General features: G+C 43.5%; 1 protein-coding gene across 2 annotated transcripts in view; it reads left to right on the top strand.

The window, feature by feature from the left end:
• Window positions 1-14,273, top strand: part of GLRA1 (glycine receptor alpha 1) — a 93,555-nt gene that overhangs the window by 64,609 nt on the left and 14,673 nt on the right. For both annotated transcript variants that reach the window (XM_033140326.1, XM_033140325.1), the window contains exons 4-6: window positions 6,648-6,871; window positions 11,451-11,533; window positions 12,924-13,061. In XM_033140326.1, coding sequence (XP_032996217.1) covers window positions 6,648-6,871; window positions 11,451-11,533; window positions 12,924-13,061 — 445 coding nt within the window. The remainder of the gene's footprint in view (window positions 1-6,647; window positions 6,872-11,450; window positions 11,534-12,923; window positions 13,062-14,273) is intronic.

The raw sequence follows: 14,273 nt of genomic DNA, 5'->3' as shown, positions 1-14,273 counted from the left end.
TATTGTCAATGTGATTGAAACAAAGAAACTTTCTGTATGGGTGTTTTTAGTTTTAAAAGTGGATTGGATGTATTTTCCTGCTTCCCGGAGGTCCAGACGGCATGGATACTATAAATCATATTTTTTTAAAAAAAATGGCGTACTAATGCAGTAAGGATCTACGCAGCAAGAAATAAATTGTTGTGACTAGCAAGTTGAAACTCGACCTTGAGATGACAAAGGGAAAATGGTCCTCGCAGTTTGCAAAACAAGCCTTGGAACTTTTGCAGCAAGTAGCCGTGGGAATCAGCGGCATTGGGCAATTGGCAGCAGGACTGAAGTCAATTTCACAAAAGAATTGGAGACTGAGACTGAGAATAATTTGGAGGATTTTATATCGGAACAGAAGGAAAAGGAAGAAGGGAATATTGACAATGTTGAAAAAGAGGAACTGGAACAGGACACACCAAATGGAGTTCTTATACAAGAAGATTGTGACAATGTTAAAGACTGGATCCAGCTGCCATTTGATTACGAAAAGACTACAGGTCTGTGACTAGATGGACAGTTACAGGATCCTGTTATTTTTGACTCATGGGCCGGGTTTTTCGAAAGGGAGGGTATAGGGTAAAATATTTGAAATTAAAATGAAATTGTATCTTACTATGGTTACGACAATTGGATATGGACACTGCGATAACGGATAATGCTTTGAAAGACAAACTCTGGGAACATAAGGGAGGGAGGAGTACGAGTAATATGGGAAATTTTGGTTAAGACAATGAGAAAATACAGAAGTATTTTGAGGCGGAAGTAGAGAAATGTTAATTAGAAAAAATGATGACATGGATTTTAAATTAGAGTTAAAGTTAAAAAAATCTGGAATTATGTGATAATTTGGAAATCAGTAAGGGGGGGAATGAGGAAGTCACTGTAAGAGTAATGATGGGAAATTAATTAACTGGCCTAGGAAGAGGGTCAGCTCCACGCTATGATTTGGAAAATATGTGGTTAAATGTGAAATGATTTTTGTTACCTCTGTGAGAGGGGGGTTTTGTATTTGTTGCTCCCCTCGGTGGGAGAGGGGGGAGTTTGGAGTGTTTAACCATGTATTGTATTGTATTGTTTTTAATTGGTTTTTTTAAAAAAAATTGGAAAATCCTATAAATTCTTAATAAATAAATAAAAACAAAGACAGGTCTGTGTAGAGTGTGTTACAATAATCCAGTCTAGAAGTTACCAAAGCAAGTAACATGGTGGCCCAGTCTCTTTATTTATTTTTGTTGTCATCCATCTGTCTCGAGAGACAGTGGAGTGCACCACGAGGGGTGAAGTCAAACTGCTGTGTTAGCAACTCCGAAACAACCTTCCCAGGGCGCAAGCCTTGGCCATGTGTATGGAGCTCCTGGGCTGCCCAGATGACAAGACCCCCATCCCAGCCTCGCTGATGTAGTCCATAGGAAAGCAGAGCAATTCAGCCCATTCACTGAGATGCTTGGGAGAGACACTCATAGTCATGTCATGCCTGGAGAAGACCTGTCTAGCGGCAGCTCAATGAAGGGTCTTCTCTGCAGTGGCCATCATGCTGTGGAATGACATTCGCATAGATATGCAGTGGGACCAAGGGTAATTGGTTAAAATATGTCTATGCCTGACTGCATTCTGGAGCTTTTTTTTAGTACCATCTCTGTAGGAAATTCTGGTATTTGAGGCTTTTAGGGTCTTCCTGTTTTGTTTTGTTTTGTTTTGTTTTGTTTTGTTGTATTGATTCCATTCTGTAAGCTGCCTTATTGTTTTATAATGAAAGACAGTTTATAAATGTATGAATACTGTAAATAAATTGGCAATTTTGTTCCAAGAATATCTGGAGCAAATTCCATTAAACGCCCGCTGTTCAATTGCCACCTTGCTCCACATTTATAAACCTATCTTCAGTTTGGGGAATCTCCTCTGTCGTGCACATTCAAGGCTGCTTTCACGATGGTTTTCAACGCACCTCTAGCTGAGGGCAAATTTCCAAAAATAGGCAGTAATTCTAAGCACCATTAAGACAAAAGATCAGCTGCTTCTGTCTGCGGTTATGTATTAGTTACTAGTGAGCACACATATAATGGCTTCTGCACACACCTTCACTTTATTATCGGCGTCTGACTCACTGCTTCAGGTCATCCCAAGTAAGAAAAGCACTAAATAAAAACCATAAATCCTAATCCTAACAATTAATTTGGTCAAGGGCAGTGAAATTGGTTTATGACCTGCCATTCCTCAAGCACATTGAAAATGCAAATGAAGGAAGGGACTTGGAGCTTTTATCGCCTCCTTTGTTTGAGAAAAGGCCTTCTTTTCTCACGCGAAGCCCAGGAGGGCAGATGGCAAAGGGAAGCCATTGGTCAGACAAAGGAAACCAGAGCTACCACCTATTGTCCAGGGAAATGGTCTGGCTTGGCTTGGCCTGGCCTGGCAACAACACAGGGGAGCTGTAAGACATGAGACAGTGAAGCAAATGTCATTCTCAATAGCACAGGCGAGACAAGTTTCCATTAAATTAGAGGGCAAACCCATAAAATCTGTAGCACTGTCTGGGTTTGCAGCTGGATGGGACACCCCTATGAACAACAGGGATCTCTAATAGTGTCGGCCCCATTTGTGTACTCTTGCTTTGTCTGTCTGTCTGTCTGCCTGTCTGTCTGTCTCTCTCTCTCTCTCTCTCTTACACACACACACACACACACACACACACACCACATGTCCTCTTCTTTGGCACAGAAAGAAAGCTAGATACTATGAAGGGAGATGGAATCAACATATTGCCCCAGACCAGAATTTGAGCATTTGTGAACATAAGACATAACAAAGCAAGCTGCCTTATATGTCAGCCCACTGGTCAATCTAACTCAATATTGTCCACACTGGCTGGCAGCAACTCTTATGGGTTTCAGATGGGGGACAGTCTCCACTGTACCTGGAAATGCCAGGAATTTAACCAACTTTACCCCAGTTGACATCTGAATTGGGTGGGAAGTGACTCCATGCAAGCACTGTTATTGTCTTAAACTATGCATATGAAATTGTATTAATGTCTTTTATATTTGTAACTGTTTTATATGTGTTTTTATTGTGAGTTGCTTCAGGTTGCCTCATGGGAAGTGATTTATAAATGAAATAAACAAATAATCTGGGACACTTGGCATGCAAAGTAGACGCTCTACCACTGAGCTATGACTCTTCCCGCAAAAATAATTTATTTGTTACATGATTTGTATCTCTGTTCTCCTCGGTGTTGCTCAGGCAGAATATATTGGATTTGAACACCACTCCCTAGCATTTCTGTAGAATATTTGAATGTTCAAGGAACTTCATATACGTGATTACAGCCCTGTAAAGGAAATTAGTAGCATTATCTCCTTATTTTCAGATGTAGCAGGAAAGAGAGGCTGGCTTCCCTAAGGCCATCCTGTGGATTCTTTCGTGATGGTGGGGCTTGAACCTGAGATGTTTCCGCTCGAATCTTTAGCCACTGAGCTATGCCAGTTATCTCGCTTTATCCTCACAACAATCTTGTGAGGTTGTTTGATAGGGCTGCTCAGTGAGTTTCCTGGCTGGGTTCAGAGCTAAGACCAACACCCTATCCAGGACATCTCTAAGGGCTCCTCCGTTCAACTCATTTCTTGTGCTGGCTTTGTTTTTGTTTTCCATTCTGTCACATTGTGGCCTGCAATCTTTAGGCACTGAAAAAAGAATCTGTGAGGGCTCAAATGGGAGAGGCATGCAGACTGGGTCTACTCACAACATCCTCACATGCATTGGGCAAACCCACGTCACAGCTGAAGAGGATGGATGGATTGTTTGATGGATTGTTTGTTTGATTGATTGATTGATTGATTGATTGATTGCATTTATATCCTGCCTTTCCCCTCAAGGAGCTCAAGGTAGCATACATGGTTCTCCCTCTCCTCATTCAATCTCCACAACAACCCTGTGAGGCGGGTTAGACTGAAGGGTAGTGACCGGCCCAAGGTAACCCATTGAGCTTCATGGCTGAGTGGGGATTTGAACCCTGGCCTCCCAGGTCCTAATTGGACACTCTGACCACTACACCACACTGACTCTGTTATCACATGCCTGAAATCATTCCTTATATTAGAAGCACAGCTTAAGGCTGAAATTGTGTATATTTGGAACATTTCAAATTAGCTCCCGTTAACAGATGTTTTAAAAAATTCTCATGATTTTTTTGGAAGCATCTTCCAGATGATACTTGTTTTCTTTTTTAAATACTATGCAATCTGGACATTTGTTTAAAAGTTATTTTTAAAAAATCCTGATCATTAAAAAACATTTCCCAGGTGTTTATTATTTCCTATTTTAAAAAATAACGTGCAACATGAACATTTGTTCATTGATTTGTATATGATTTAACTGCTATTCTCTTGGAGGATGGAATACTGCAGGGTATATTCTGGCCTTCTACTCTAGGAGTATAATCTGGACTATTGACTGAGGATCTCAAACCCAGCTTTGTGAGACTTCAAGCAATAGTTTTCGCTGTTCTGCTGCCTGAAGCCATCAGAACTTGAACCCAGAACTTCATGCATGCAGGTTTGCACTCTCTTCCTGAGACATCAGGCTAGTTTGAAATAACAGTGGAAACCTTTAAAAAATGAGCAAGTAACATATTTTGAAAAGGAAATTAGTATGGTCTGGTGGAGAATTTTGCAAAGGTCTCATAGCTGAGGAACACTATGTTTTACCTGATAAAATATTAAAGGCACACTTCCCTGTTATACCTGTAAAGATCTACCTGAAGAATATTTAAAAGTAAGAATTTAAAAGCCATACTAGATTATTTACTTACTTACTTACTTACTTACTTACTTAAATTTATTTCACCTATTTCATATAGCACTTCCGTTGTTGTTTTTTAAAAAAATCAAAACAAATTTGACAATACAACATCTCAAAGCAATCAAAGAAAAAGTAGAACATCTGAAAACATAATAGAAATCCACAACATATGACAGCATGAAGAATCCACAGATCAGAGGTAACCCGGTCAACCCAGGTGCATAAAAATGTCTTGAAGTGGCAATGGAGATGCAATCAGAGATGCAGTTGTCCAAGCCACTAGAAGAAGAGAGCTCCATCAGATCAAAGGTTCATCATCCAGCACCCTGCTTTGCACAATGGCAAACCCAATGCCCATGAACACACAATAGCCCTCCCTCCATTTCTCCCAGCAACTGCAGTTCAGTGCTTTACACTCTCCTGGAGTTTCCATATAGCCTGCAGTACCAACACACACTCTCTGACAGTCACAAGGACATAAAAGGAGCCGGCTGGATCAGGCCAATGGCCCATCTAATCCAGCCAAAGCAGATGCATGGATGATATCGACTAAGCCAGTGTTTTTCAACCACTGTTCCGCGGCACACTAGTGTGCCGCGAGACGTTGCCTGGTGTGCCGTGGGAAAAATTGAAAAATTACTTTATATATAGTCAATATAGGCACATAGTTAATTTTTTTTACATTTTCTAATGGTGGTGTGCCTCGTGATTTTTTTCATGAAACAAGTGTGCCTTTGCCCAAAAAAGGTTGAAAAACACTGGACTAAGCCACACACTCTCAACTGTGATTGCACCTTTATCCTGTTCTAGAGAGGAGGAGGCAAGTGGGACAAGGGTTAGGGCACAGAGACAGAACCATGGACAGCTCCATGTGGAGCTGAGGGAAATTTGAGATGGATACAGGCACCCAGCAGCAAGCGAGCTAGGATGCTGATCCAGGAAAGGTTTGGAGACAATCAGAACTTTAAATGAGCTGTAGAAGTAGGTCAAGGTTTCCTGCTTCACACCCTCTGGGAAAGTTATCAGTGCTTGATTCTTCAGGCCATGATGGGGATGGGGACTGCTGTTCTACTGAGAGTTTATAGGCAGTCTTCAGAGGAGGACGGGACAACTTTTTGGGGTTGGGGATGTAGCAGCAGTGCTGGTTAATGGGGCTTTCTTCTCACAGAGCCTTCTGGCTGAGCACTGTCTTCTGGGCTTTGTTCTGTTGCAAGCCATTCCCTTGCCCAATCTTCTCCCTCCTTAATATCTCCAGATCTTGGCCATGGGACACCAGAATTCAACTGTAGAATAGCTTGCCTGCCTGCCTGCCTGCTTGCTTGCTTGCTTCTAAAAGGCTCTGGAAATTACCATTAATCTTGAGAAACTGCCTTCCATCCTCTGCACATTCTCAATATACCTAAGAGGTATTTCATCATTGTGTGACCCCAGCCCAACCTGGGAGAGGATCCCGCAGTGCTTCTTCCGTGAGCCTGGATAATATCCCCTCTTCAGTCTGATAAACCACAGCCCTGGTCTGTCAGTGGATGGTCTGAAAATCGCAGCATGGAACAGGTTTCGGCTGCAGCTGTTTGCCCTGTGATAACCCCTTTGGCTACAGAGCTAAAAATACAGGCGCTTCCCTAAGAAATAGAACCAGCAGCGAAACTCGCAGAGAAAGACCCTGACCCTAGCAGTAGTAAAGACTTTGCATTTGCTTTTGTTCATTCAGTCTCAGCTGCTTTTCAGTGCCCTTCCTGCCGCATTTAGCATTGCAGTTTCTGGCCATTTCTGACACCTTCCTTGGGGCATCCCATAACTTTGCTTTTCTTCCTTCTATGCAGGATTACAGAGTGAATATTTTCTTGCGGCAGCAGTGGAATGACCCCCGGCTGGCGTACAACGAGTATCCAGATGATTCCTTGGACTTGGACCCATCCATGTTGGACTCCATCTGGAAGCCCGATTTGTTCTTTGCTAATGAAAAAGGGGCTCATTTCCATGAGATCACCACAGATAACAAACTTCTGCGCATCGCCAGAAATGGGAATGTCCTGTACAGTATCAGGTGAGAAAAGGAAGCATGGAGACCCTTTGCGAGTCTCCAGGGTGTAGGTCCTTCACATGTTGAATCTTGAACTAGATCGCAACATGAATTCTGGAGTAATGTTCCATTTAAAATTATATTGCAAAACCATGAAATCATGTGAAGATGTTTCAGGGCTGAATTAAGACCTTTAGAAGCCCTAAGCACTTTAAAGATTCTGGTGCCCCCATAGATATCTAATTCGAAATGTAAACAACAATAAACCATAAAATGTTGTCTTCTACAGTTATTGTATAAAGTTCAGCATGACTGAATCTTGTTTTTACATTTTTTGTTGCACTGAACTTATGACACACACATTGTGGGAGCCTTTTTTGCAGAACCTGGTTCAGCTGCACCATATGTTCCATGGTAAATTTGGCAATGGAAAGTTATAGCGCTTGTTTTGCTTAATGGCTAATTCAGCCCTGAGATAATTGTTTGATCTTACACTACATGAGTTAACAAGATCTAAGATGGCTAGGGTTACTGGCAACAAGGCATGGTCCAGCGGACACCAAGGTTTGTTCCTATATCAGTAAGACAAACAAAAGGGCCAGTGTGCCAGGGGCTGCACTAAACTTTTCCACTGTCTTAGATTTCTTTAACTTATGACACATTAGTCAGACTGGGTGTGGTGCTTCTTAGATTCTATAGAAAAAACACATGCAGCAATATCCCATGCACATCTATTCCAACAGAAATCCCACCAAAGTGGGTTTTTGTAGAAGGGATGGGGCGCCATTTTCAAGCCAGGAGCTGTGCTTCCTAGTAGAAAAAGCTCAGGGGATGCATTCAAGTGGTGAGTGGAGTGAGAGTCAAAAGAAGGCACACAATTACATACACATATACACCCACACAAAACTATTTGCCATGAGAGCAGATACACTGAAGCTTTCCTTTTTGTTTTCTCCGTAGCCTTTCCCCCTCTCCCCCAAGGTTTCTGAATGGTGGTGGGCAGGAGATGCTCTCTATCACCCTTTATATCTCCTGACTGTGCAAAATGCAAAAAGCAACTCAGTAATCTCAAGCAGAATCCACCAAATAAGCTCAACACACGGCTAAACTGCAAGGCCTGCCATACAACTGTTCCAAACCTCAACTTTCAAAATGCATGTGCATCCCAAAAACTACATGCATGCAATTGCAAAATTCATATATGACTTTCTGAGTATTTGTAAGGAACACATTTGCCTCTCTGCCGAGACACTTTCCCCTCTGCCTTGATCTTCTTGCAGACAAAGGAACTGCAATTGCAAACTTTGACCTTTGACCTCTCAGTTGCTCCCTGCCAGACAGCTGGTGGTCAGAAGGAGACCCAGAAGGCAAATCTCAGCCTGGAGCAGGTTTCCCACCCTTGGTGTGTAGACTTCAGCCATATTCAGGATCACTTTACCGTGATTCATAGTGCCTGATTCACTGCTACAAAATCCTGAGCACAGTGGTACCTCAGGTTACAAACGCTTTGTGTTACAAACTCCGCTAATCCGGAAGTAGTACCTCGGGTTGAGAACTTTGACCCAGGATGAGAATGGAAATTGCGTGGCGGTGGCACGGCGGCAGGCCCCATTAGCGAAAGCGTGCCTCAGGTTAAGAACAGTTTCGGGTTAAGAATGGACCTCCAGAATGAATTAAGTTTGTAACCCAAGGTACCAATGTACGTAGTCTTGCTTTGTAAAATGGCAATACCTCAGTGGACCACAGAGATTCTAGAAAAAAATTCTAGAGAACAGGCAACAGACATTAGTGCTGCCCTTTGCAGCAGCACTTCTTTGAAAATTTGGTACAGTTTGAGAATATATATAAGGGGATTCTCCGCACGCTGGTATATTACAGTTTGAAAGATGTTCCAGCTCAGTCTCCTTTGCTTGGAGGAGAATGAAAATTATTTCGAGAGAGGGCAAATCACACACTAGAACCAGATAGATCTGGCTTTCCCCCCACCATTTCTCAACACAGTTATTTCTGGGTCATTGGATTTCAGATTAATGCTATGTGAACTGAGATAACCGCACTGATTTCAATTTGGAAATAATCCATTCTAGCCACCTCCGAACCTCCCTTCCCGCCACCTCCCCGCTCTCCTAAAAAGAATGCAATTAAGAATATGCAATTTTCCTGTTAAGTGCAGCCTAATGCTAGAGAGGGAAAGCGCTGACAATAGATTCTAAAGACTACCTTTCTGTGAACTCGTGCAGTGTTTGCAAACTCTGGCTCGCTGAAGCCTTGCAGTGCAATCCCAAAATGCACAGGGGCATGTCCCACGGGGACACCTGGCTCATGTCGCAGGTGTCGTGCTGGTGTGCCGAGGAACAGAATAAACAGCCAGTGTAGTATTGCAGACTAAAAAAGGAAAGGGGGGGGACCCAGGAGGTGGCTTCAGTTCAAACAGCAGACAGCAAAGCCGTAGTCGAAGCACGTAGCCCAGGTCTTTGGGAACCTAAAGCTTTAATTCACACAGCTGTTTGAAATGCTTTCCAGCTAACAATAGGTAGGTAATAAAAGAAATGCCACCAAAGGTGACCTACCATTTATAGTTCTGTTCGGAGAGGTGAGAGACATGTGTTCTCATAACTCTCGTGTCCGAAAGGTATACGGAGGAGGTTGGTGTTGGGAAAGGTGGAGTGATCTACAGTATGACCCTAATCGTGCGTACTCAGAAGAAAGTCCTGTTGAGTTAAGTTGTTGTGTGTGCTAAGCAGAGTATGTTTGGGGGGAATGAGGTCTGCTCATGCAATGGGAATTGGCCCCCTTTCTTCCTTGCACCCCTGTGCTCCCTAAACAGGGTGGGGGGTACTGGGGGAGGCTTGTCTGTTGCCTTTCTTCAACACCTTTAGGTGCCAGGAAAAAGCATTCCTTTTCTCCCAGGCCTTTGGCTAATTAAACAATCTGTGACCTTTTAAACCATGTGTGTGTGTTAATGTTTTTGTTCGTTACTATGTTATGTAAATTTGTGTTTTTATATTGTAAACTGCCCTGTGATCCTCAAATGAAGGGCAGAAAAACAAACAAACAAAAAATATTTTCTTTTAAAACAGGGGCCATTGCAGGGTCTGAAAGGACCCCAGTGGGGTGGGGGCAGCATCTTCCATGTTAGCCCTTTTGTTCATCACCGTACATTGAACAGATCAGGGATCAGCTGGGTTGGGTCTCTCCAAGGCCAACCCTATCACTAGTTACCTCATGCCACGTGACAAATTTTCAGAGACAGCAACAGCAGCCTTTCCATCTGCCATTCCTTCTGGGCCCCTTGGTCTTTCCACCCATAGAACAGAGCTATGGCTGGTATCCAACACACTCATTCCATCAGCACAAAGAGTTCCTGCTGGTTGCAGTAGAGCTTCCTGCCCTCCCCACTATGCACCCCCTCAATCTTTATAGGTTTCCTCAAAACCCTCCAGAGCACAGGGCACCTGCAAAATGAAGGCAAGGGGCAACCCTTCTGTTGTGTATTTTAAAAAATCCTTGTGCAGGCAGAATGAGTTAGTTGTCTGCTGCCTTATATGTCCCACAGGCCTGTCTGGCATCCCTTAAAAACTCACCTGCAACCCTTGGGTGCACAGAAGGATGCTATTGCATTACCAATGTTGATGTATGATTCAGCTGCCAGTCAGCTTCTGCAGAGCTGAATGGGGTTGTGGGAGGGAGCACCATATCGTCCTTCGCCTCAGGTAGCAAAATGTCGTGGACCTGACCTGGGTCTCTTCTCTGATGCAATTACCTGGAAGTGCTCCTTTTATTGCTGCTGTTGTTGGGAAAAATGGGTCCAATCTCATTCTGACACTGGTAGCTTTCACTGTTTCTCGTACTACAGAACATGTAGGGACATTTTCTCCTCACGCAAATTCGTGAAGCGTTCCATAAACGAGAGCCAGTGTGGTGTAGTGGTTAAGAGCGGTAGACTCGTAATCTGGTGAACCGGGTTCACGTCTCCGCTCCTCCACATGCAGGTGCTGGGTGACGTTGGGCTAGTCACACTTCTCTGAAGTCTCTCAGCCCCACTCACCTCACAGAGTGTTTGCTGTGGGGGAGGAAGGGAAAGGAGAATGTTAGCTGCTTTGAGACTCCTTCGGGTAGTGAAAAGCGGGATATCAAATCCAAACTCTTCTTCTTCACCTGATAGCTGCGTCCTCAGCATACGTGATCATCAGCCTTGGCACAATATGATAATGGCAGCATTTCAAACTGCTGGTTGAGGGAGTTTAATGTTTTAATGCTGCCCCTGCCTCTGCCCCCCCCCCCCAGAAAATGTTGCTTGAATTTACATAACCAAGGAAGATTGCAGCATAGGTTCCTCTGGATGTTCTGCCTTGTTATATGTGGAGAGATCTATATGTTGGGGGAGCATAAATATTAAGCAGCGTTAATGGAATTAATGTTTGGAGCATGACCCTATTTCCAGCAATCAGGGGGTTGTGCTCTCTGTGTCTCCCTCCCCTGTCCATAGGCCTGAGGGTGACCCCTGCTCACCTCAGTTGCCACCCCAATGACTTTAGTGCAACTTGCTTGTCACATCAGCTTGAAGCATCTCGAATCACTTCAGTCTCCATTCCTTTCACAGGATCACCTTGACGCTGGCTTGTCCCATGGATCTGAAGAACTTCCCCATGGACGTCCAGACATGTATTATGCAGTTGGAGAGCTGTGAGTCTTGAAGGTTTCCCCTCTAAAAATAGCTGCCATTCTGCACACAGACTTCCACTGCATCATCTGTTCAGCTCTTAGCCGAATCCTCCAATTATGAAAGAGAAACCGGAGGGAAGAAGGAAGAGATGAAGCATTGGGACAGACTGTGTTGTCATGTGCGAGTTTTCATGCTTCTCTGATCACACTCCCTGCCAGTGTTCAAGCCGTCCAGCTTAAATTTAGCTTGCTTCAACAGATTCTCAGTGGAGAATACTCTGGAGTAGAGGGCAACAACAGCAAAATCCTTTGTCTGGAGAAGACTGTGTTGATACAATACTCGCTCATTATTTATCAGCCCTTGTCCTCTGTCCTTCATTCATGTTAAGTCCATTTAAGGGGCCAACACAGGGATCAGGGCACAGTCTTCACCAGCCAGGTGTCCTCCAGGTGGTATTGGACAGCAACTCCTATGAGGCTGATGGGAGCTGTAGTCCAGCTATATCTGGGTGGCACCAGGTTGATGAAGGCTTTTGTGCTGAATGCTCTGCTGTCAACAAAAATGGCTGCCATGTGCCTCGTCCCCTGGTGTCTGCCTGATGTCTAATAGAACTCGTGATGCTGTGGTGTTTCACATTTCTTCACCCCTGCTCCGCATCACTAGCTGCCAGTGGTGGAGCCCAGATAATGCAGAATGTCATGATGACACATCACAAGGCATGTAGGTGTCAGAAAACTAAATGAGCAGCGGCCACTCTAGCAGTTCTGCATTTACCCTAGCATCTAGTTTTTACCCTCCTGTAAATTGTGAAATATCTGGCTATGAGCAGCATCCGTTATATGTGTGTATCTTTCTGTTAAGAGACAAAGGGTTTGTACTACAGTTATACCGTGGTTCTCAAATGGCTTAGTTGCCGAACAAATCGGCTCCCGAACGCCGCAAATCTAGAAGTAAGTGTTCCGGTTTATGAATGTTTTTCAGAAGCCGAATGTCTGGCGCAGCTTCCGCTTGAGTGCAGGAAGCTCCTGCAGCCAATTGGAAGCCGCTCCTTGGTTTTTGAATGGTTTCGGGAGTCAAACAGACTCCCAGAATGGATTAAGTTTGAGAACCAAGGTACCACTGTACTAGATGTGAATGTCAGCCATGTCAGTTGCTCATCTGAATTTTACCTTAAGCCCCCGTTGCCATTTTGCCCTGTGTACACTTCTTTTTATAAGTCTTTAAATTAATCCACGCTTGCAAATGTGCGCACCCCAACATCCCTACCACAGTGAACCTATTCAGGGTTGGGGAACACACCTAACTCAAAAAAACTTTGGGGCTATTTCTTGGCCCCTCCAAGCACATGAATCCAGTGCAAATCACAGTTCATGCTCAAGTGTTTTGTTTTTCCCCCTCTGCTGTTTGTAGTTGGCTACACAATGAACGATCTGATATTTGAGTGGCAAGAGAAAGGAGCTGTGCAGGTTGCTGATGATTTAACCCTGCCTCAGTTCATCCTAAAGGAAGAAAAGGACTTGCGCTACTGCACGAAGCATTACAATACAGGTCAGTGGTGGACTTGCACTTCTTGCATTACCACGCTAAGCATTATAATGCAAGTCAGTAGTGGCCGATATATGCCAAACGTTTCTCCCTAGAAATAGTCAACTGATGAGATTCTGGCTCCACACATTTTGTCCAGCACTTCTCTTTAGTTATAAACACCAACCACTCCACTTGTTCAACGAGCCATCTAATTGATTGTGTGTTAGCAAAGTTGCTACATCAGACCAAAATGTTATTTTACAGCAGCTTCTTGTTTTCGGAACACTCTAAAGGCAGAACTACGTATTACAAGAGACGTGGAACTCCCTCCCTCCTTCCTTGTAATGTGACAAGATCCCATCACTAGGCATCATTTCCTGTTGTACCACATGTTCATTGCATGCTGCTCTGGTTCCGTTCCACTGCAGCTCATCTTCTGCTAAAAGCCCTGTTTTTGGCACACTGTCTGCTGTGGCAAAATTATATAATTAATTAAGCCAATTGCTTAAGTCACATTGTCATTATGTTGTTCTACCCCATTCATTTCAGTGCAAAGAAAATGCAATGCAAATGGCAGGGGTGGGGAACCCGAGTCAGTTACATGTTGCTTGCAACTTGAAAGCATGAACAACATTGCATTTGCTGGATTGATTTCCAGTCCGAATATGGGATGAGTAAGGGAACACTGATGATTTCCAGTCTTGTTTCTGTTTTCACTAGAATTCTCCAACACCCCTAGTCATCACATTGTTAGTTTCCACACCCTCGCTGCAACCTACAATGTTAGGCAAGGGTGAGGTAATACACAGTGCAGTGGTGTCATACCAACCCCTGTATTATACAGAATGGTACCGGGAATCCAGGAAACTCTCTGGTTCTTGTTACATATAGATAATCACAGTTCTGGAGCTCGATTCCCATATAATTGGGAACAGAGCATGCAGTAAGTTCAGATGAAAAGGAGCCTTAGACTGCGAGCCTAACCCTGTCTACTCAGTTATTCCTATTAAAATCAGGGGGCCTCACTACCAAGTAAGGATTGCAGCTTTAGTTAGTGTGTTTGTGTAGCAAAACAACAAATGAAAATATAGGATACATTTGTAAATGCTAAAAAAATGTATTTAAAAATTTGAGAACTGTTCTGTGGTTTACAAAAAAAAATTAACAACTTGCTTTGCAGTTAAAGTAAAAATGGTAGAAACACTGCAAAAATTAGAGGATCTCAATTGTGAC

The sequence above is a fragment of the Lacerta agilis genome, chromosome 2, assembly GCF_009819535.1.
Source record: "Lacerta agilis isolate rLacAgi1 chromosome 2, rLacAgi1.pri, whole genome shotgun sequence".
In the NCBI taxonomy this organism is placed as follows: Eukaryota; Metazoa; Chordata; class Lepidosauria; order Squamata; family Lacertidae; genus Lacerta; species Lacerta agilis.
This window is presented reverse-complemented; position numbering and strand designations above follow the sequence as displayed.